At 44.0% G+C, this 23,262-nt stretch overlaps 2 protein-coding genes across 3 annotated transcripts; one reads left to right on the top strand and one right to left on the bottom strand.

Moving 5' to 3' along the window:
- Window positions 1-395: 395 nt before the first annotated feature.
- cngb3.1 (cyclic nucleotide gated channel subunit beta 3, tandem duplicate 1) lies at window positions 396-12,477 on the top strand. Its single transcript, XM_053859762.1, has 18 exons — window positions 396-576; window positions 1,472-1,592; window positions 1,990-2,251; window positions 3,552-3,706; window positions 3,777-4,076; window positions 5,148-5,356; window positions 5,422-5,472; window positions 5,545-5,631; window positions 5,701-5,765; window positions 5,827-5,949; window positions 6,022-6,163; window positions 7,246-7,405; window positions 7,472-7,569; window positions 7,638-7,721; window positions 7,927-8,045; window positions 9,194-9,346; window positions 9,445-9,571; window positions 9,658-12,477. The coding sequence occupies exons 1-18, from the start codon at window positions 487-489 to the stop codon at window positions 9,682-9,684; spliced, it is 2,373 nt and encodes a 790-aa protein (XP_053715737.1). The 5' UTR covers window positions 396-486; the 3' UTR covers window positions 9,685-12,477.
- On the bottom strand, window positions 10,905-23,019 carry nsmaf (neutral sphingomyelinase (N-SMase) activation associated factor). 2 transcript variants are annotated; one of them, XM_053859761.1, is made up of 31 exons: window positions 22,859-23,019; window positions 22,123-22,203; window positions 20,628-20,706; window positions 20,471-20,532; window positions 19,968-20,004; window positions 19,710-19,760; window positions 19,569-19,640; window positions 19,442-19,489; window positions 18,719-18,771; window positions 18,519-18,648; window positions 18,373-18,444; window positions 18,199-18,307; window positions 17,952-18,128; window positions 17,764-17,843; window positions 17,193-17,283; window positions 16,743-16,806; window positions 16,065-16,116; window positions 15,835-15,955; window positions 15,542-15,673; window positions 15,421-15,463; window positions 15,190-15,356; window positions 14,153-14,264; window positions 14,019-14,077; window positions 13,885-13,952; window positions 13,752-13,819; window positions 13,557-13,680; window positions 13,412-13,495; window positions 12,556-12,706; window positions 12,362-12,464; window positions 11,796-11,905; window positions 10,905-11,365 (listed from the first exon to the last, which is right to left on the bottom strand). In XM_053859761.1, the coding sequence occupies exons 1-31, from the start codon at window positions 22,894-22,896 to the stop codon at window positions 11,271-11,273; spliced, it is 2,733 nt and encodes a 910-aa protein (XP_053715736.1). In that variant the 5' UTR covers window positions 22,897-23,019; the 3' UTR covers window positions 10,905-11,270. The 2 variants fall into 2 exon arrangements, with proteins under 2 accessions (XP_053715736.1, XP_053715735.1); XM_053859760.1 differs by having other exon boundaries at window positions 15,421-15,673.
- Between the last annotated feature and the right edge of the window lie 243 nt (window positions 23,020-23,262).

Below are 23,262 nucleotides of genomic sequence, written 5' to 3'. Positions count from 1 at the left end.
TCGAATATTTATGCAATATTAAAAAAAAAAAAAAAAGTAAAAAAAAAGAAAAAAAACCTATCCACATTGGATATTCAGTATTTGGCCAAGTATTTTAAATCTTATTCAGGTTCAGCCACAAATTTTCATTCAGCTGAATCGCCAATATTTGGAGTAAAAACAAAATAAAAAAAAATAGTGATTTATACTAATAATTTAAGGGGGTTTCATTAAATACAAAAGCAGAATGTGATAGAGAACCTTCCCTTCTTCTCCAGCAGTAAACATTTGGCAGTTGGTCCAGCTTGAACTTGAACCCTGCCGGCCTGTGATTGGTCACCCTGACAGCTGATCCCACATCGACTTCTGAGGAACTCTAATGTGCTGAGACGGAATAATTAGCCTAAGGAATTAATTCCTCCAGGCTGTGGTTTGGTTGAGCAGCGGGACTCCATCACAAAAAGGCTCCCGAGGACACGGAGCGGTGAAGCCACACAGAAGACCACCATGCTCAGCAGGTTAAAGAAGCTGATCGGGGTGCCAGAACCACCAACCATCCAAACGGATGCTGCTGAATCTTCTGCTCCAGCTGCTCAGGTGAGTCCGTTTCTTTCCAGACTGACACTGAAGTATTGCGATATTGTCCTCCAGGAACTGTGACGGCACTTCTGTTCCGAGTCAAAGCTTGTTTATGAGCATCTCATTGAACGAACATTAATATTTATAGCTATTGGACCGGCAGTGCTCCACAGCTCACAACAACTAAACCTCAGTCATGAATCATCATGTTCCGCTCAGTGAGACTCAACTGCAAGTCGGCTGTGAAAGTGATCAATATCTTAAAAACATGCTGACTCAGCCTTTCTGCCTTAGGCCAGTAAAATTACGACCGTGTTTCAGTCACGCAAAATAGTTGAAACAAACACATCCTTGACAAAACCCTACTTTGAGGCCATGTTTTAATTCATCCTTGTCCAGATATGTTTTTATTACATCGACATTCCTGTCAACAATCCAAATAATTTGACTCCTTTCCCTAAGTGAAGTCAGTCTTGGATTAGAGAGATGAGTTTATTTTGAGTGTGTGGCAGATCAGCCAGATCCTCTCCCACGAGGAGAACAGGTACCGTAAGGTCTTACCCTAGAGCGAGGGAAGGATGCTGTCACAGTGAACCAGACAGAGCTCAGCCACAAAGAGACGCAGTTACTGGTGGGTCGACATTCCCACTCTCACAAATAGGTCCTGGAAGAACATCACAGTTCCAGGCGACTGAAAACAATATTGTCCTCCGAGCATCTGGGCTCGGCCTCAGATAGGTTGAGGAGCTTAGTCATCTGGTGGCACCGCATTATAACCTCCAGAAAGCCTCCTCCATGTTCTAATCCATGAGGTGCATCTTCAGTTTTTAGAACCCAAAAGTTCCAATGGAGATCTGACCTGGTAAATGAGCGCTGGATGTGTGTTGTCAAGATTCACCAAGTCTCTGTACAGGAGAAAAAACCTCCGGAGAAAGAACAGCCAAAACAGGAGGAGAAGAAGGAGCAGAAGCAAAATGAGGAAAAGAAGGAGGAAAAGAAAGAGGAGGAACCAAAGAAGGAAGAGACAAAGCCAGGTAGTGAACATATTTGTTTGTCTGGCCAATGTGGAGCCACTGGAGCAGTTGGGCATCTGCTCAGGAGCACACAAGAAATGACAAAATATAAAACGTCCTCTTTGATTTGGAGCCCATCGATGGAGTGAAGAAAGCATCTTGACAAAAGTGTCAAATATAGTTCTATTGTTCTTACTTGGGTTCCGGTGAGGAGGAGTGTAATGTCTGTTTCCTGTATTTTGAAAGGCTCCAGAACGTAGCGTTTTGTTTTTAATTTCATGTGTAAACTAACATGATGTAGAAGGGAACTGCAGTTATGGTTCGATTTGATAAACATAAATCCAAAAGGTTGTTCTGCAGCTCACCTGTTGATCTGGACGTTTGAGCTTTTCTTCTTATTGTTGCCTTTTTCTTAAAGCTCCTGCAGCTGCTACTGCCACCCCTGCACCTGCAGCCCCAGCACCTGGTGGGGGCCCTGCACCTGCGGCCCCAGCTCCTGGTGGGGCCCCTGCACCTGCAGGCCCAACTCCTGGTGGGGCTCCGGCAGCCCCAGGACCTGGTGGGGCTCCAGCAGCCCCAGCACCTGGTGGGGCCCCTGCACCTGCAGCCCCAGCACCTGGCGGGGCCCCTGCAGCCACAAGTGCGCCGGCTGACCCTGCGAAGCCAGAAGACAGTACTGGGTAAGCATGTAGCATGAACTAGATCAATAATCCCGTTTTCCTTTTTCACACTCACAAGCTACACTGGAAACATTGTTCCGTCCGAGTTAGTGTCTGTTGTGTCCACCCTCTTCCAGTCACCGACACTGCGCCAGAATTCTAAAGGTCTACATGTTTCCCATAAACTTCCTTTCCTTGAAAACATAGTGCACCCGTTCCGTTTGTCCAGTCAGGGGACAAACAAAGGTTCCTCTTGTCACCTGTGTGACCCACACTCAGGTATTAGCTTGACCACACTGAGTGAGTGCAGCTGGTCCAGGGTGTCGCAGGTTTTCACCAGACCCCTCCATGTTTGTCTCCAGTCCTGCTGACAGCTAGCCATCGCCACAAAAGGGTCAACAATTGAGCGTAGTCAGCAACACAACTATACCACTATACAAAATAAATAAATGGCTACAACTGACGTCTGGATGATTTATAGTAGACAGGGAGAGATACATTGAGTAGAGGATACAGTGATGTGTTCACGCCACACATTTGGAAACACAGCCATGTGAGATCGCAGCGTGACTTCAACCCTGCGACTCCCGAATAGGAAAGAGGATTAAGAGCTCAGTGGTATTCCAGACTGAGCATAGAAGTGCGAGTGAGTTCCATTTAAAGCCTGCTACCTCTCTGAGTAAACAAAACACCTTCCGTGTTGAGAAGAGCCCCATGCTAATTCACTTGCTCACAACCTCTTATGAAGTGGACATTTTGGATGGTCGACTCTCCAAATGTGACGGAGACAGCTAGTTCAAAGTCCAGCAAAGCTACTTCACCAACAGAGCGTGTCATGACCGACCAAGATTGGCGTTCAGTTCAAGTTTAGATTGAAAACATCAAGAATTCATTTGGAAAGTTCGTAAAAAATGCAAAAAAGTGAAAAAGAATTTGATGAAAGATGACAATGTTTGTGTTTCAGGAAGAAAACCAGCGTGCCTCACCATGTTGTGAGTCAGGGGTGCGTTTTGAAGCTAGCCTTATGCTAACAGAAGCATTTAATAAATAAAAGATCGGAATAGTTTTAAACTACTTTCTTTTCTTTTAAGACCTGAGTTCTGAATTACATACTCATCTTGATTGACAGACTTACCGTCTTTGGAAAAGTATTTTTTGTAGTATGCCGAGAGCATTTGTGTTTTGGCGCCTCCTCGGTAATAAAAGTGTTTTCACTTCCTGGGGAAACTATAAAATCAAGCTTTGCACTTTGCACAGGTGAAATCATAGGCAGCACATATGGAATACAATCCTAACTCTTATGTTTTATGAATGACTGTAGGGAAGCCCCGCCCCCACCTCCTCCAGTAGTTTACTCCAGGTACGCCGATGACACCTTGAGGGAATTGGTGAAAAGGCTAAAGGATCGAACAGAAATCATGAAAGAGAAAGTGACAGATCCGTACGCCACGTCACCAGAGATCTCCCCACCAGTCAGTAAGTTCAGACACACACACACAGAAAAAGTTGTTAGAAACCTCCGTCCAACTGGTCCATTGTGCCACAGCTCCTGTTTTCAAGAAGGATGACTACATCCGAATGAAGGAAGAGGAGCGGATAGCTAAAGAAGAGGCGGACAAGAAGAAGGCGGAGGAGGCGGCAAAAAAAGCAGAGGAGAAGAAAAAGAAGGACGAGGAAAAGAAGCTGGAGGCGGAAAAGAAGGCAGAGGAGGAGCGGCTGGCCGAGGAGGAGAGGAAGAAGAAGAGGATTCTGCCCGAGTTCAGCTGCTCTTGCTTTGATGCGCTACTGCATCCCATGGAGGAAAGGATGGACTCCGTCCTGGGAAACACCATCGACCCTTTCACAGGTCGGTCAGACGTCACAGTAGCACTATTAAATGGGATATTTCTTCATGAGAACAAGCAGTTTATTGGCTATTTTGAAATGCCGTTACGACTTAGGTGAGGTTAAGGTGAAGAACTCTAGTTTTGTTCAAGCCACTTCAATGGTCAGTCATTTGTTTGTCTTGTTAAAATATGATTCAGGGCCTAAAATTTAGCTTCCTAATGATGATGCCAGAAGAGAAAATATATTTTGACTCAATACTTTAGCCCTTTATCATCTCCTAGATGCAACTTTAAAGCATGAAATGCATAAGAATGTAACAACAATGCTGTGGTCAAATTTGACTGTTTACATTTTCCCTCACACTCACAGTGAAGAAGCCAGTCACATGCGTAACTTGACCACACACTTTCACCACAGAACCATGGAGGGAGGGAGGGATCCTTGTCAGACCCGCGACGCCAAAGACTGTCTGCACCGCAGAGCTAACAGAGCTAACGGCTAACGTGACGCCTCACTTCAAAACTTTATTGATACTTATGGCGAAAAACAAAATGCACAACAAAATAAATGTGCTCCAAAATGTGAAGAGAGAAAGAATCATTGTTTTTAAGAAGCAAGCTCAGGCAAAGAATGCTAAGGATTTGTCTTGACACTAAAAACTACAATAAAATCACACAAAACAGAAGTGATAAAATCGAAACAGTTATTTAAAGCAAGTAAAAAGTAAATAAATAAATCATGATATATTTTGCCATATTGCCCGCCCCTTTCTGGACACATTTGAAACGCATTTTCACATATTTGTTTCTGCAAATAGCCTGGCAAAATAACAACTGAGTGTCAGTAGCTACAGTTTTTCACAAAAGAATAGGGATTTTCTATAGGACTTTAAGCACAAGTCCATTGGTGGTGGGACTTTTTTTCAATAAACCAAGGGTGCCGTGGCTTGAATAAGGTTGAAAAACATTGGTCTAACATGTGCTTGTGTTACTGAACTTGGATTTACATTCACTGTAAGGTAATACGATTTAATAACTAGTCTGTGTTTTTAGTGCTGCGTGTTGCTTACCTGAACCTCCTGTCTCTACAGACCGGCGGTACATCGCGTGGCTCACGGTGGTGGCCGTTGCCTACAACTACAACTTGTGGTTCTGCACGGCGCGGCTGGCTTTCCCCTTCCACGGTGACTACGTCAATCGCTTCTGGGTCACCTTTGACATCCTGAGTGACGTCGTAAATGTCATTGACATCGTGGTCTGGCAGCCGAGGCTCCAGTTTGTCAAAGGTGGCGACATCATCGTAAGTCATAGCTGGACATTGGGAGTTGGGTTTGGACTCGTCATCTGAACATCTGTGTTTTGCAGAAAGACAGACGCATGACGAAGGAACACTATCGGAAATCGCAGCAGTTCAAAGTGAGACGGTGCACAAACATGAACGATTTGCTGCTCAATATCTATCAAATGATTCCGTACGTTTCCACACAGAGTGACTTGATATGCATCCTGCCCTTGGACCTCCTCTGCTTGCACTTCCAGTTCTCTTCCATCTATCGCCTGAACCGTTTCCTCCGGGTAAAACTGCACCTCAGTACTGTCCACTTCTTCCGTCCCTCACTTTATAATACACTCTCTGGCTCATAGATTTACTCCTTCTTCGAGTTCAGCGATCGACTGGAGAGCATCATGGCCAAAGCCTACATCTGGAGGCGAGTTTACACTCATCACCATTTGTTTCACGACAGATTGTGAATCACTTCTCCCTCGCAGAGTCGCCCGCACCACCGGCTACCTACTCTTCGCTCTGCACTTGAACGCTTGTTTCTTCTACGTTGCCTCGGTCCACCAGGGGCTTGGGACCACGACATGGGTGTACAATGGAAATGGGACAGCGTAAGTACAGCTCACTTCCTCAATAGGATATTTTGTTGCAAAATAACATTAAAATGTATGTGGGACTCCCAGATACATACGCTGCTACTACTTTGCTGTGCGAAGTCTGATCAACATCGGAGGCCTTCCGGAGCCCATAACCCTCTTCGAGATCGGCTTCCAGATGTTAAACTTCTTCATTGGTGTCTTTGTGTTTTCCAGTTTAATTGGGCAGGTAAGTACCCAAATATGTACCCTCTAGGAAACACTCCACAGTTGAGTATTTGTCTATTGTACTGAAGGTCATGTAGCATGTGCCAAAGAGCAACTTAGCATGTAGCATGTGCTAAACACAGTCACACCAGGGGCCGAACCTTGGAGCACAAAACAAAATTTATGTTTATTAAAACAGGTCAGCCTTCTGTTTCTCAGAGGCCACATCAAACATTTGCATCTTTGTTTAGAGTCAAAGTATATTAAACAATGGTGAGTGAGTGTGACTAAATTCCCTCTGTCTCCGTCAAGTTTCCTGTTTTTGGAAGTGTCCAGATGACTTACTGACATTTTCGTCTACAGCAGAGGTGGGCAGTTAAACTTCCTGAAGGGACAAGTTTTATGTTGTGACGGTTGACCTGATGTGGCGCTAACTTGACCACACCCCTTCAGAACAGAACAATGTTGTGATGCTTGTTGGTCCCGCGACGCCAACGACGGCCTGCACCGCAGAGCTAACGGCTAACGTGACGTCTCACTTGAAAACTGAATTACTTATAAACTGTCAAAGTTTACTAAATGAATGCAGAACCAAACAAATGCGCTCCAAAATGTGAAGAGAGAAATAAAAATTTAAGTTATGAAACCATCTGAGGTAAAGAAATTCCCCAAACTAGCATGAAGTTCTTTGGCCTAAATTGTTAGATTTTTCTTTTTCCTTTAGGACCAACACTGACCACAAACTTGCAAGTTAGTCTCAAAAATACATGTGAGATTGTGATAAAATCCAAACGGTCGTGATATTTTTGCCATACTGCCCATCGCGTTCCCGAGACAAATACATTTGCGACATGTCTCCAAAACTGGCAAAATAGCACACTGTCAGTAGTGAAATATTTTCACAAATTAAAAGGGATTTTCTACAGGACTTTCAGCTAAGCACAACTGCGTTTTGGCTGAGCTTCCTTTGGTGGTGAGCCTCTGGATTTTTTTTTTTTTTTGAACAAGTGTGCTGTGGCTTAAAAGATGCGCCAATGTTTTATTCACCGTTTATTTGTACTCTTCATCTAACATCGCTAACCAACCGTATTTTCACCCCTTGAGATGAGAGACGTCATCGGGGCGGCCACCGCTGGTCAGGCATATTTCCGGGCCTCGATGGACGGTTGTGTGGAATACATGAACACCTACTCCATCCCAAAACACGTGCAGAACAGAGTCCGGACGTGGTACAACTACACCTGGGCGGCGCAGGGGATGCTGGGTGAGCAGCGAGCAGGGAACAAAACGACGCCCCACAGAACCAAAGATGACCCTCTGCCATTTGCAGACGAGTCCGAGCTGCTGGACAAGATGCCCCTCGTGATGAGGACGGCGATCGCTGTGGACATCAACTTAGCCACGTTCCAGAAGATCGACCTTTTTAAGGTTCAAACCAAGACAAAAGACACATTAAGTACCACCAACATGAGAGTTAAGCGATGGAATGTCCTCAGGGCTGCGACCAGCAGATGCTGGTGGACATGCTGCTGCGGCTCAAGTCCATCATCTACCTCCCAGGAGACTTCGTCGTCAAGAAGGTGAGTGCGTACGGCGCCCTGGAAGTGACATGCATGACTTTATTTCTTTTATCCCCAGATAAAAAAGATATCACATGAAAAAAAAATGAAGTCATGCATGTCACATAAAAAAAAAAATGAACTCATGCATGTCACTTCCAGGCCTCCTGAAGTAGGAATGTGTTGCGGTGTGTCTCAGTGCAAGTGAACCACATGATCTCTGCAGGGCGACATCGGCAAAGAGATGTACATCATCAAGAGTGGAGCGGTGCAGGTGGTGGGGGGACCCGACAACAGCATCGTGTTCGTCACGCTCAAGGCCGGATGTGTGTTTGGAGAAATCAGGTGAAGTTCCTCACAAAGTCCACAGTAAATTAGCGTCATTTTTATATAGTGAAAGATGATAATAGTGTAAGTAAAAGTAGGGGAAAAGACAACACTCTGAAAGGTTCCAAAGCTAAGATCAGCGTTTTTCAACCTTGGTGCCGCGGCTCACTAGTGTGCCGTGAGAGAGTGTCAGGTGTGCGGTGGGGAAATGATCCAGTTTCACCTCAAGTGTCCGGAGATAGAGGTGGGCGGTATGATGACATTACATCATGACAATGAGAAGGTGTTGAGGAGCAACCAAGGTGAGGAGATCACATGGATTCGCTGAGATTCTTTCTCTCCACTCTACTGTCGAGCTCCAGTGTGTTGTGCGCTGATCTGTCCGTCAGTCAAAGCAGCGCTGGTGTGGTGCGCGGCGCTCCTCTTCCCTCACACTCACAGTGAAGAAGCCACTCACATGCGCAACTTTCAGCTGTTACAAACCTGATGCACCTCTAACTTGACCACACACTTTGACCACAGAACCATGGAGGGAGGGAGGGATCCTTGTCAGACCCGCAACGCCAAAGACTGTCTGCACCACAGAGCTAACAGAGCTAACGGCTAATGTGACGTCTCACTTCAAAACTTTATTGATACTCATGGACTGTCAACGTTTGCTTTGGGGTTTAAAAGTTGGCAAAAAACAAAATGCTCGATAAAATAAATGCGCTCCAAAATGTAAAGAGAGAAAGAATCATTGTTTTTGTGAAGCAAGTTCATGGAAAGAATGCTGTAGTATTTGTTTGGAAACCGAAAACTACAATAAAATCATGGAAAAGAGTTATTTAAAGCAAGTAAATAAATAAATAAATCAAGATATATTCTTGCCATATTTCCCGCCCCTTTCTGGACACATTTGAAACAAATACATTTTCTGCTATTTGTTTCTGCAAATAGCCTGGCAAAATAACAACCATGTGTCAGTAGCTACAGTTTTCACAAATGAATAGGGATTTTCTATAGGACTTTAAGCACAAGTGCGCTTTGGCCTAGGTTCCTTTGATGGTGTGTCTTGGTATTTTTTCAATGAACCAATGGTGCTGTGGCTAGAAAAGGGTTGAAAAACACTGCTTTAGATCACGTGACCTATGAAAACGTAAAACCGACTTCCTGGCTCCACACAGTCTACTGCAGTCGGCTAAAGACGGAGGGAACCGGCGGACAGCCAACGTCAAGGCGCACGGGTTCGCTAACCTGTTTGTTCTGGAGAAGAAGGACTTGTTCGACATCTTGGTTCACTACCCGGAGTCCCAGAAAGTGCTGGCAAGAAAGGGAAAGTAAGGAACGCTGCACGAAAAAGGATGTGGAGTTTGTTGATGTTGGAGGTGTGTCGATCAGATTACAATCAAATCATCTCACCGTCTGTGTTCACAAGGAAACTGATCAAAGCCAAAGGTCCCGCTGCCGCCAGAACAAATGAGGAAAAGCAGAAAGGTTTGGCGCTGTTCAACCAAAAACCGCCAACACCCAAGCTCTTAAAGACCTTCGGAGCTTTACTGAAGGTGAGGAGGCTCAACTCAGCTCTCAGGTCATGTTGCATCACTGCAGGAAATGACAAGGCTTAAAAACGTCCGTCTCTTTTTAACAGATAAACCAAGCAGCAAAAGAAAAGTGAGGACGGACGACATTTATTGAGGCCATGATGGGCCTCATATTTGCCACAGCAAAGCTGGGATTTCAGTGGTGAAATAGACTCACGTCTGTACAGTACTGCATGATACTTCGACTCCACCCATCTCTATAAGGACGGTCGATCCTGCCGCTGAGATTCCACTTCAGTAGACAAAGCCTTTTTATTATTGTAAAGGATTTTAAATATAGTTAATGGACGCCCTCATTTACGTCATGAAAACTGGTTCCGAGGAAACATTTGAAGGAATGTTTCTAGTGCAAAAAGAACGCTTGACTGAAGAGCACTGGGCTGCACTTTATAACACTGAAATGTACGTCAAACAGCAGCACTTCTTCTTTCACATCATCTTAAAAACGTCTTTTTAATAAAATCTATTAAGCGTGTCACAGCTTATCGTGATTGGTGAAGGTCTGGTCACTCGTGAGTGCATGTTTTTACCTTTATGTTTTCGACACCATGTTTGCGTGTGAATAACTCGTGAAGCACAAGTGATGAAACCAGGGCTGAAAAGTAGCTTTGCGTGGATTTATGAATTCCAATGAGGGCAAGTTGGAAATGTTGACTTTCTCAACACTACAATCACTGAGATAAAGCAACTTTCATGTCATTCATTGAGGCAAAATATGAAATTCTTTTCCGTTCCGTTCTTGAAGCTAATGTGGCATGTGCTATTCCACTGCCTTTCTACTTATTGTATTTGAGTCAGGGTTGAGTCGGTGCGATACAACACAGATGCAGTTGCAGGTTCATTCATACGCAGCTCAATTCAACATCCAGCCAATGAAACGCTGTGTTTGTGGACTGAATTGTAACATAATGTTTTAGAAAGCTTTAGAAATGACACCAATGATCAAGAATCGGTTTTGGTGCAATGATACGGTGCACTGCTAATTTCTCGTCGTGTGAAGTATAAAAAAAAACCCTTAAAAAAACGAATCGTACTTTTAATTTGTTATCTACCGACTGGTTTCAGGAAGTTTTGTGGATTCACTCAGAAAAGAAGTCACAACATGTCATGATCACAATACTCTCTGGGCTTCAACAATTTCAAATGATTTCCAGACTAAAGCTCACTTAGTTTACGATAACCAAGTCAAATGATCCAACTGCGTGAACAGATTATTCCATCAGTTACATTTTAGCACTGTGTTTTTGCAGAGTGTGAAGGAACTCTCCTTTTTCCAACAAACGTTTTTCTCCAGTTGAAGTCCATGGTTGATATGATTTATTATGCAAACACTACAGGCGTGTACAGTCCTGCCACAGAGCAACAAGGGAAAGAAAGATAACCCGGCATCCAAACATGTACAACAGCACAGCGTATCAGGAGAATAAAATCTAGAGATAAAAAAATGTACACAGCAAACAAAAAAAATAATACAAATGACAACTTCCTGTCAATGAGACTGAAGCCAGCAACTCTATTTGACCTACTTTGGATTTCCTGAGAGACTACGAACATCGCTCCTCGCACAGTGTTGCCAGTGTCCACTCTGTGGTTTTATATGCTGATAATCAAGATGCTTCTTTGTCGAGTATAATGCGAAAGGTTTTTGTACCCAGAGTCCTTAGGAGTCCATCTTCCAGAAGATGGTCTGCCTGTCCTCGCCGCCCGTGATCACGCTCGTGCAGAGCTCGTTCATCCACATGCTGGTGACTGGACCTGTCAGCAGGAAACAAAACCGACACGTCTTACAACAACGACCAGTATGTGTTACAGCCCAATTTTGAAACAATGAAACCAGGCTTTTAGCTAGGATTTGGAAACAGGGCGTCGAAAACCCAGTCTCCAACCCATAACCCTGCCCCCTCCCGACACACAATGCCAACGACTGACTGATTTAACAACTTGCTTTGTGAAAAACAAAGCTGTAAACATCTTTTTTGTACCAAACTAACTTGACATTTAGGGAGTCCAGCTGAGGAAACAGGGCGTCTGGTTTTGAATGCTGGAGGGCGTCCATTTTTTCATGTTTTGCAGTTCAGGGCGTCTGAATGAAACCCTCCTATCAGCATGCAACGCTCTCTCTACTCACGCTGCTGAATCCAACTGACTAGAATGGTGGAGTTTAACACCACGTGACTGGCGGTACCTGAGTGAGCAGGAATCCTTTTGATCAGAGTGTTGCTCAGCAGATCCCACAGAAGGAGGTCACCTGACTGCCCCCCACATAAGACTGTGCTCCCGTCCCAGCAGAAACACCTGCAGACACAAGGCAGAAGGAAGAAACGGATCAGCACACAGATCCACTTCAAGGTGCTTTGGCCTTCGGACATACAGGACAGTAGAAAGGATGCTTCCAAGAATGAGGGCGAAATAACTGTCACTCACTGGAGCCCATCTGGCATGATCTGATTTGGTGCTTATCAATGTCATATCAAAGTCATACACAAACAGTATATTGAATCTGTGCCGCTCCCAATCTCATTCAGAGAAACAACTCAACTTAGTAGGACCACCATGTTATTCAGCTGGCGGCTGCCGAGTTATTTCGTTGACTAACTCGTCCATCCAAAAAACTTTCTTCCCGAAGTGAAATCACGTCCCTGGTGTGTTGGCTGACAAGAATTACAAACTCTCCCTTCAAATGCAGTTTCTTTGAGAAGAGTTTTAAGATGGTTAGTTGACAAACAAGACATGGTGGGTCAGATCAGTGACCTTTGCTCCTCTGCAGCCTTCACCGATGACATCACCATTCCGGTCTGGACGTCTGTGACTTTCATGCAACAGTCCTCCCCAACACTAAGAACATTCCGACTATCTGAGGGGGAAAAGAAGAAACAACAATAAAAAACGGAAATTCACTTTTCTTTATTGATTGGATTTTTTTTATTTCAAAAGGAATGTCTCACCGGGACTGAACGATAGATGGAGGATGGTCCCGCTGTGACAGTGGACCTGCTGCAGGCCTCCGAAGCTGCCGGTGTCCCAGATAGAGATGGAGCCATCTTTACAGCCGGTCGCCAGGAGAGACCCAGACGGATTCAGACCAGCAGTGTTGACCTTCAAGTCAGTCGCAGATTTGACAGGAGGTCAACACAAAGAAAACAGCATCATCCAACTTATCAAATGACTGAAGCAACAACATTGAATATCATCCATTTAGTATCATTCATAGGTCTAAAGACCAACATTCACGAGAACACTCCGAAGGAGATTCGGTGGGGGTCTTGGACGAGTGACCTTGGGAGGTCATTTAGTGGCTATGGACATTAAAAAAGTAAAAATATAAAAGAACTAAACCAGTACACAGCAAAGAAATCTGGCCAAAATCAAGATAATACAGACCTGTATATGGCAGAATATCACCATTACTAGTATTAGTGAAATGACCTTTCCATGTGAGATGTGAGTTTTACTTGATGAATTAGCTCAAAATAAATAAGATTTGATGGCATTATCATCATTCAACAACGACTGAGCGAGATCCAACCATAAGATAAGAATATGAAAAACCAAGTCTGAAAATAAATGGCTTTACCGACTGGGTAAACACAGCCATTATTTATTTATACAGCTATTTCCTGTTCATTAAAAAAGAGTCCAATTGGTGCCGCTCGCTGATTCTGACCAACTGATTCTGAAAGTCTGGTGTGCACTGCTTGACTTTACTCTTTTAGACCCATTAACGCTTGAAACCTTTAGGAAACTAACTCCATCAGGAGCCAATTTCCTCCACCGCGACAACAACAAGCCACTGAATCTCACCCCAGCGTCATGTTCCAACTCAGCAAGCAGCGGAAATTGCGACCTCTTGTGGCTGCTCAAACTCTCAGGCGAACACTTCCACACCTGAGGAACCAACAGCAGAGTGAAACTCCGGGGCCTCACAGCGGATCAGAACAGGCCGCACCTTCACTGTGGAGTCCCAGGACGCCGTGTACAGCTGGTCATTAAACCAACACACTGCGCTGACGGCGTCGTCGTGACCCATGAGCGTGTCCTGGCGCCGGCCAAACGGGATCGAGTAGAAATATCTGGAGAAGCAGAGCGATAATGACGGGAGCGGGTGATGTGAATGAAGTGAGATCACAGGTCTGACACGCACACGTTGTTGTCCCAGGAGGAGCAGACGACCGTCTTCCCATCAGCCAGCATCAGGCAGGAGGACAAAGCCTGGCGGGCGACAGGAGCAGAGCGGATGAGCACAAGAAAACACTGGGTTCAAGGAGCTCTGGTACCATGTTGGAGAAAGACATGCTTCTCTGGAACTCCCTCATCTCCTTGGAAAACATCTTCAGCGTGGAATCTGAAATAAAGAGCAAACGGTGGAAGAAGAAGAGCAGATGTCAACTTTATTGAAATAAAGTCTCACCTTGGGACGTGGAGAAAACGGCGCTTCCATCTCGAGTCACTGCGATGCCCGTCACTGCTCTGTCACAGAAGCATGGCCTCACTTTAGCCATGTCAGTTGGGAAACAACTCATTTACAGTACGTTCTCCACTTACTCTTTATGGATCTTGTGTTTGGTGACTGCTGTCAAGTTGCCCATGTTGCCCCAGGCCATCTTCCTGCTCTCCTCCGTCAGGTCTTCGAACGATGAATCCTCATTCGCCGACACTTAAAGAGAAACAAGCGTCCGGATTGGTCGCTGGAGCGTCATTTGATTCTACCAAACTTTCACGTACTTATGACCTCGCAAAGTTTTAAGCCTTTAAAACTTGGTATGATTATGGGGTGCTACATATTGAGATGTCTAAATTCTGTGCATCTACAATGAAATAACAAACTCATAATTTCTAAAATCAATTTGAGAACATGTTTATGACCGGAAATCATTTTTTGGAGATCAACTTTCGTGCAGACCTTGGTCATTATGGCGCATTTTTTTTAATTTAAAAAGGCTTCTATTGTGACTGCCACAATAAAAACAGAAACTTAAAGGTGAGTCATGCCTTAAGTGGGAATTGTTTTTCTGCAAATCATGATTTTATTCTTTTTTTTTTTTTGGCTCGTCGCTTTAATTTAAAAATGAATTCGCAGAGTCTTCTCCCACATGTTGCTCTTTACATACTGTTTATTTTGTGTGTACCAGTGAAGACAGGGTTAACTAAGCACTGCTCTGCATGGAATAATACCCATTTTATAAAGGTCTTTTCTGTCCTTATATTTAACTATGATATTCCACAACCTTGTGGAAGTCGAGGCCTGCAGGTCATATAGGGTTATAAACCAACACACTCAGTTTCAGTCTTTTCTGAACGACGCACTAGTAAACAGCACAACAACCACTCATCCCACAAGTTCCATAATGCACTGCAACAGCTGATGCTGTTCTTCTTCTGTTGCATCACACATTGACTTAAAAAGTCTACTATTTTGTCCACTCTGTTGAAATTCACTGAAACACTTGAACACACTTGAGCTCTAAATCACCTCCATTACATGACTGGAATACAGGGGTTATTTAGGCAGTTTCTAACTTTACCCTCCCCACTACATCCGATGACGTGACATGACATGACCAAGCACCCTCCCTGGTTACCTGGAGAGAAGTCACTGTTTGGTGAGTTGATGCTAGAACTTCGCGTGATGGTCTGCAGCTTGGAGGTGATCCTCTGCGGGTGAGGACTGGTGAAGAGCTGGGTGGGCGTCTGGCCGAACTCCAGTATTTGTGTCAGCATGGCGATTCTCTCGTCCGGGTCGTCGATGCTTCACAGAAAACAGGTCACGTTTAACTCAACAGAGCCCGACGGTGACCAAGCGTGTGTCGAACCTGTCGCAGTCGATGCCGCCTTCGTAAGTGAGAGGGTGAAACACTGCAAGACCACAAACCAAAGTGGGTTTAGACTCGACAGGCAAATGAGAAATCCACAGATGGTACCAGCGCAGTTTACCGTTCTGAGCTGCTTCGGCTGCAGTTCCTCTCTGTTTGAAGCCAAACACCAAGTCAATCCACTCGTGGAGGTGCTCTGACACAAACTCACTCTCTAGTGCCATGCTGTTCTTCTGCAGAAAATCGCTGACATCTAGAAGTTGAAAAATGAAACAAACTCAATCAGGTCTCAGAACTGGAGGCGTTATGGAGCGGCTTCACTCAGTGAGAGAAGAAGATAAAAGTGATGCAAGTAGAGCTCCACATGAAAGCTGCATCATGAGTCATGCAGTCAGCGCGTCTGGTCTGGTTTACCTGACGCCCACGGCGGGAGGATGACATCTCCCACTAGGCTTCCACTCTGTTTTCTCCCCAAATCCAGATTGAGTTTATTCTCCAGAAAGCTCGGGTCAGAGCCGTAAAACTCTGGTACCAACTACAAGGAACAGATGACATCCTTCACGTAACATGTGATTGTGGATACTTTGCCATAGACAATATCATGACACTTCTTGTTGTAAACAATATTTTAAAAAATGCTTCACCTCTTTGAAGTCCGTCGCTCCTTCCAAGCAGTTCTTCCAGGTTTCCGCAACACTAGAACGAAGCATCAGTGATGACATTTAACATCAAGTGATGGTTTTCTACTGGACTTTTTCCAGACTCATCTACTGTTTAGCTGACCTGACATCTGAAGAACACTCTGTTCTTATCAGCAAACAAAGTTAAGCCATTTTCAACTGAACATGTTTTCATCAGTCTTAGAGGTAGAGGAAGAGGAGGATGATGATGATGATGTTGTATACTAGGGCAGTGTATTGGAAGGCATCTTGCCATACGACATGTATCCCCATACAGGAGTGGTGATATGATACATTGCGATGTATTGCAATAATATAGCAATACATGGTAAGAAGAGCCGTAATTTTAAGGGGAAACAATGCAGTAGAATATTATGTGCATGAAAATGAGTTCATCATTATGATGTCAGTCCATTTAGACTTTCAGTTAAATGCCACACTCCAGCAAATAACTCCAGTATACTAAACACTACCCTACTTTTTAACTTTTTGACCTCTTCCCGAAAAATTATAGGTCAAGTTTTTAAGGTGTGCAGCAGGATCCTCGATGGAGTTACTGAGCTGCGGAGGCCAATGGAGGCAGATCCTGGACCAAGTGGTGCCAGGTGAAATAGAGGTAAAAAGGTGTGAGCAGTGACTCACCTGTTGAACATGCGATCCGCGTGATCGTAGCGCCCGTTCTGGAGGCACAACATGTGCTCTGGAGCTGCAGGGGATTCAAGAGTCAGCCATTAAACTCAAGGCATCCCAGGAAATGTGGATTCACTTCGATCAGGTTCATCTGTCAGCACACAGGTGGTGCAACTTTGACAGTGACGAGACTCTACCATGTCAACATGGAAGCAACAAGACACACAACCAAAACTATATAAGAAAATAACCTCCCACCCAATACTCCCAAGTGATCTTTGCAAGTGACAATGACAGAAGTTGTTTGAAATTTAGCTTCAAAAACATATTTGCTGTAGCGTCAGACAAACGCCTTGATTAAAGCCACAGAACCAACAAACCGCAGCAAGAGCAAACACAAGCGTCTGAGCAAGCAGAACGATAAACACAGCTCCTGCAGACACGATGCACAGACGTACGTACCGACTCGCATCAGGTAGAAAAGGACGTATCCTGGAGATGAGTAGTGGCTTCCATACATGAAGCGAGGCTCGGGCATCCCGTAGTAGCGAGCCTGCAAAACAGAACACAAACATGAAAATATGACAGGTTCATCACTCAATGGCAAAGACACGGGGTCAGGGTTCAAAAGTCAGGTCAAGTCCCACGACTCCCTGGTACTCTCAACAACAACAAAAAATCTGTTAACCAAGGATGTGGCAACTTCATTCTCACCTACTGTATGAGTAACGTCATTTAACTTTCGTTAAGAGTATTGCTAACAGTTAATACGAAATAAAACAGTCTTATCATGAGCAGCCAAAGCATTGCGATCAATTTTTCCTTTATTTTTCAGCAAACACGGCACACAAGTATGAGATGAGTGGCAGAGTAAGTCACTTTAACCAGATAATTCAAAACTACTTGCTCATATCTGCAGCCCTGACTGTGAATTTACGGGCCAAAAAACAGGAAGCGATGAGTCCAAAATCTTGTGAGTCAGTCCTTAGTTCAAACCGCAAAGTGACCTTCCGGTTAAGTAGCAGAACCTCACCAGCAGTCTGTCCAAGCGCTCTTGGTTCAGGGCACCGATGGGTTTGCTGAGGTCTCTGAAGCTGGACGGGTTAGTCATATCTGCAGGACAAGCAGGGGGTTTTATTCAGATGCCGTTAAAAAGAAACTCAAAGGGTCAACTGGAAAAGAGAAGCCAAGAAGCGCTGACATGGCGACTCCAAAACCAACCTAGTTCTGCGCTGGTGTAGTCAGCGATGACCCAGGGAAAGACGGGATACTGGGAGAGGTCGTTGCAGCTGCGGTCAGCCAGGTTGTTGAGGTGGAGGAGATACTGGTAGTTACTCAACAGCCCACGCTGCCACAGCAGCATGAAGCTCTCTGCTGTCTGCTCTGTCACGTGGTTCTCTGTCAGCAGAGCCAACACAATTATGACTCAAACTTGAGACCCTGATAAAATCCATGAAGGACCTCTCACCCAGGAAAGTGGCAATGTAGTAGTAAATGTCGTCTCTGTCTGTGGTGCTGTAGAACTTCAGGTAGATGTCGGAGCAGAAGTCGTTTTCGCTGCAGAAAACCTCCAGTCCCTGGAGACCAGACGAATTCACACTACTAAAGAAGACAGGAGGTGATGTTTTTTAGGGTCACTCACCAGGGGCCTTAGTCCATGGCGGCGCTTGTATATCCTTCTGACTCTGCTGAGTTTGATCCGAATCACCTTGTCCTGGAAACAAAGTCGGACTGAAACGGTTTTTGGGGTTGAATACTGGCTAACATCGCGCAGCCCCATCAGCTCACCGGATATCCACTCAACGGTTGGAAGTAAAGGTTCTCATTGGTTACACAGACGTGGCCCGGGTTGGACACCAGAGGACTGACCATCTCCACCGCACACTCCATGTGTGGCTTCTCTGCGACACTCTGGAAGCTGCGAAGCAGACACACAACTGAGTACAAACCTCAGAGAATGACCGCCACAAAACCCTGTCTTCACGCACCAGTACTTGTCGAACGCTGTTCTTGCAAGTCGGGACTGGAGATTGGCTTCAATCTATGAAGGAGCAGAAGAATGATTGGTCACGATGCTTCTGAGGCTTCATCCCACGACTAACACAGAGAGGGGGTGAAGAAAGGTGCTTGTAAGGATGAGTCGAGGGCGACAGAGGTGAAAGTAAATACACAGATCGTGGAGAGAGATTTGAGTGGAGAAGGCGAAAGTGAAGATAAGGTGAAGGGAATAGAAACAGATGGAATTCAAGACAACACAGTGGCGGCAGGATCAAGATCAAGGCGGCATAATTTCTAGTTTCAGTAGCAAAAAATGAAAAATATATCAGCAAACAAAACAAAACAAAACAAAACAAAACAAAATAAAATAAAATAAAATAAAACAAAAACCCACCAAGGCTTAGGTGGTTATTGAAGCGCAGACAAACGACTGCAACCCTCAGAATCTGAAGGCTGATCATTAAGAGGAAAACCATGAAAATGAATTCAAATGGAGGAAGACAGAAGAGCGAAGGACATGGACGATAGCAGTGGACACACAAGAAAGATGGTGGTGAAAATGTTGGAGAGATTATGAAAGAGGACAAGTAGGAAAAACAGTGACTGTAAAATGATAGATGAGGGAACAGTATGATGAAATATATATTTTTTAAAAGGCACAAAGGTCAAACAAGGATCATTTGAAATGATTTTCAAAAGATCAGGTGACTAACCATTGCAGTCTGATCGCCCAGTTTTTCCAGACAAGATGCTCGGTGGAGCTAAATAATCCAGGAGATTCAATTATTGACACTGAAAAAATCCGATGTCCATTCACAGCAATCGAATATTTCCAAATACCTGCAGCAGCGTTTGAACAATGTCTTCTGTTTTATTCCAGATCTCCAACTGAAAGACCAGCTTCTTTGTGGTCTGCAGAGAAATGGAGGATAGAAAGTTTTGTTTTTGACAGCAGTGCTAACACGGTTATCAGTCACTCACCCTTTCAATTCTATAGGGCGCGATGACATTGCTTTCTTTGATGTAAATGACCTGCAATCAAAGCCAAATACAGAGGGAATACACAAAGCAGTTGACAATAGTTCTCACATTAATATAATGTATGCATCCCCTGAAATATGACAAGGTATTTCTTTTTAAGATGGAAGTAATTACTTATAATATGGATAACCTTGTTGAACACAGTGATAAACTGGGTGGGGACAAAGTGACGCCTTATTTTACACAAAAAAAACTTACTTGTCCACATAGAATAGAAATGGAAGACGGTTTGGGCCTGAAACAAACAGGATATCAAAAAACATTAAAACATAGCATTTCTTCCTGCACTTCATTCAGAAGAACAATGAAGAGTCTTTAGGTCTGCGGAAGAAATGATCCAAAAAACATGTCAAATATAAACACAAGGCAAAGCGTCTTAAACCTGCTAAGGAGAAATTCACTGTCTAGAGATTAAATAAGTACCAAAGGAACAATTTTAGATGTTTTCCCATACAATACTGGTAGGAAAGCATATTTAAAATACCTTAAATACACTCATAGTACCAAGTAAATGACCCGAGATGGAGCCCTGAGGCACCGATGACAACACTGAAACAGTGTTGTTTGTTATTTACATTTGACAAAAAGGTCCTAGTTTGCTTATAATTCGGGTCGGAAACAAGTCAAGAGTCAAGATAAAACCTACACAACCAGTTTGACAGACACAAAAAGACGTTGAGTAAACAGGAAAAAATCCTCACTCGTGGAAGGGGTTCCTGTCTTTTTCCAAAATTTCGATCTTCTGACAGTCTCGAAATGGTATCTGTAAGCACACAGATGAGGATTTTTTTTTATTGTAAGACAAAATTTCAATTGCTATTAATTTGATAAAGTGACACTTTCAATGCCTCCACAAACCTTTATTATTGGTTCAGTGCAATCTTCTGGATCAAATATAATGGACCTGGAGCAGACCTTAAAGGATCCTCTGGACTTTCTAGGAGCACAATCCACAGTACAACAACATGCTTATAGCGTAATACACATCGAAACACTGCTTGACTTGAAGGTTGAAATCTTATATTAGAACCTGTTAAATAACCCAATCAATAGTTAAAAGTTATTTTAACATGAGTTCAAACTATGACTTGACAGATCTGGAAACTTATAAGGAACAGATCAGTAAAAATAAATGGGTGTGATGCATGACTGTTCTTGTAGTGATTTCAGATTTCAAATAGCCTAAATAATATATTGTGACTAAACTTAAAGAACAATGGTGGATTGGTGAGCAACAAAAGATACACCTGCAGACACCGAAACAAGCTGGTGATTTAGAATAGCAGCGATGATATTTCAGAAACTGTTTTTAAGACAGATCACACAGTGTCCTTTGATGCAAAGAGAATACATGTCTCATGAATCTCATCAGTTTGCTCTGCTGCCCGAGATTAACTCTGATATGAGGCTTTAAGTCCCAGCGCACACAGCTGCTGCAGGCTGCAGCGTGGTTTCAGTTTGTTCAAGCTTCCTAACAGGATAAGACAGTTTGAACAGGGTCAGATAACTGCAACATGCTTAAAACCAATTTTCTCCATGAAAGGAACATTTGTTAACATTCATTAGGTGCAACATTTGGGTCCACTCAAAACATAAAACAAGCTTCAGTTCAAGGTCTGATATTATTTAGTTTACGAGCATGGCAGGTTTCCAGTCATTTGATTTTGCAGATTTTTAAAGCATTTTTTTATTCAATTTTACTTTAAGTTGTGTTTTCGTGACAAGCAAAATGTCCCCATTGCAGGAAGAACAACGTCCATTGATAAAGATCTTATAGCAGAGAAAGCCCTGCAGGTAAAGCTTTGCTCTGATTCATGAACATTGCACACCTAAAACTTCAAAATCAGGATAAATACTCACAGATAAATCAGCAAAAACTTCATTATACATGCTGACTCATCACTTTTCCCTGATGCGCTCCTGACATTTTAGAACCGAGACCATAAAACTAGTCCAACAGGGATGAACCGCTCCCACAGGCAACACTGGTGTCAGTGTAACATTTCAAAAGTCTCGAAAACACTTCTTCTACAAGGATTCTTTATTTTCCTGTACTGCTTCCATAACCATCTTTTTTAAGGTTTGGTACTAGACAAACACAGCATGATAGCTACTTTGTTTCAAGTCTAACTGGACTATCTTTTACTGTTCAAGAGGACACTGGCACCGGGTCATTTATGTCAATAGGTCAGGTGATAAGACAAGAGGAACTAAACAGCTTTTATATCTTGTTTTATAGCACTCTGTTATCTGCATTTGGCATCAAGGCAACACAGCGACACTTCTACACATGGATGGATGAAAAAATGTCATGAAAACAAACAACCTGTTTAGGTCATGTGAGCACCTCTACCTGGGTGAGCGAACTGTCACATCGTACGCAGTGTGCTGCTCGAAAAAGTACTCCTCCAAATCGAGCATCAGAAGAGAAAACCTAGAAGAAAAGGGGAAGCAGAGAGTGAAAATCCAAAGCAACAAACAGATTAGGCATTGCAAGACAAAGACAGCAGACTCACAGCCATCGGAGGTGGGAATAACAAACTATCTTACTGGTGCATGAAATATTACATCAACTCAGTTTGACATGAACAAGCAGCTGAATAAGACAACATAGGATGAAGATAATATTGTGCCACACAAAAGAGTCATGGAGTCACACAATACTCAGGACTGTCATGCCATTGTTTAGGTTTAGTTTCCAGATGTGTCAACCACCATGACATCACTGTATACAGTGGAACTTCTGCTCCACCAGCAGAGTGGAACCTCTCTTGTATCATCATCCTGCTCCATTCCACAGAGCTGAGCTCCTGATTTCCAGCTCTGGACAATTAATAAATGCTCCGGGGGCCATGGTGAGTGGGAGCAACACCATCTTGCACCGGAGGACATGGCTGTTAAAGGCGGTGAGACGCGTTACACCGCGCTGTAATTCCGAGTCATTCTGGCGGACAATGAGGCTCGGTCGACTGCCATCACCCGCAGGCGACACCGCCACGACAACGACCGAGCGGAACCGCCAGTGACAGTCCTTCACGTTCGTCTCTCGTTCCAGGCTGTTGCGCGACACAAAGACGCGAGGCACCGACCTTCCTTTAGCCCGTTCTTGTGTCTTTAAAAAGGCCATGACGGCTCCACATCCTCCCGAGCTGCTGCAGCGACGGTCTGTAAACACGGAAACTTGCCGGACACCACGTGACCCGCCCAAGACAAACGATCCCGCCGCAGAGACGCCGACAGAGCTCTCACTCTCGACTGAACCCAGCGCTGCACGCTGTTCTTTTAACAACTGCAGTTGAAAAATGTACATCAAGGCATCAAAGTCACGAGATTATGATGTCATTTCAGAATAAACTTGAGAATAAAAAAAAACTATCTTATTACGCTTTGTTATTCAACGATTGTTCTCCAGGTAGGTGGAAACCTCACGGTAAAAGAAAAAAGTAAACAAAAATGAAAATTGATATTAAAAAATCGTTTGAGGCTTTCTCCT

This window comes from Synchiropus splendidus, chromosome 3 (genome assembly GCF_027744825.2).
Source record: "Synchiropus splendidus isolate RoL2022-P1 chromosome 3, RoL_Sspl_1.0, whole genome shotgun sequence".
Classification (NCBI taxonomy): domain Eukaryota; kingdom Metazoa; phylum Chordata; class Actinopteri; order Syngnathiformes; family Callionymidae; genus Synchiropus; species Synchiropus splendidus.
This window is presented reverse-complemented; position numbering and strand designations above follow the sequence as displayed.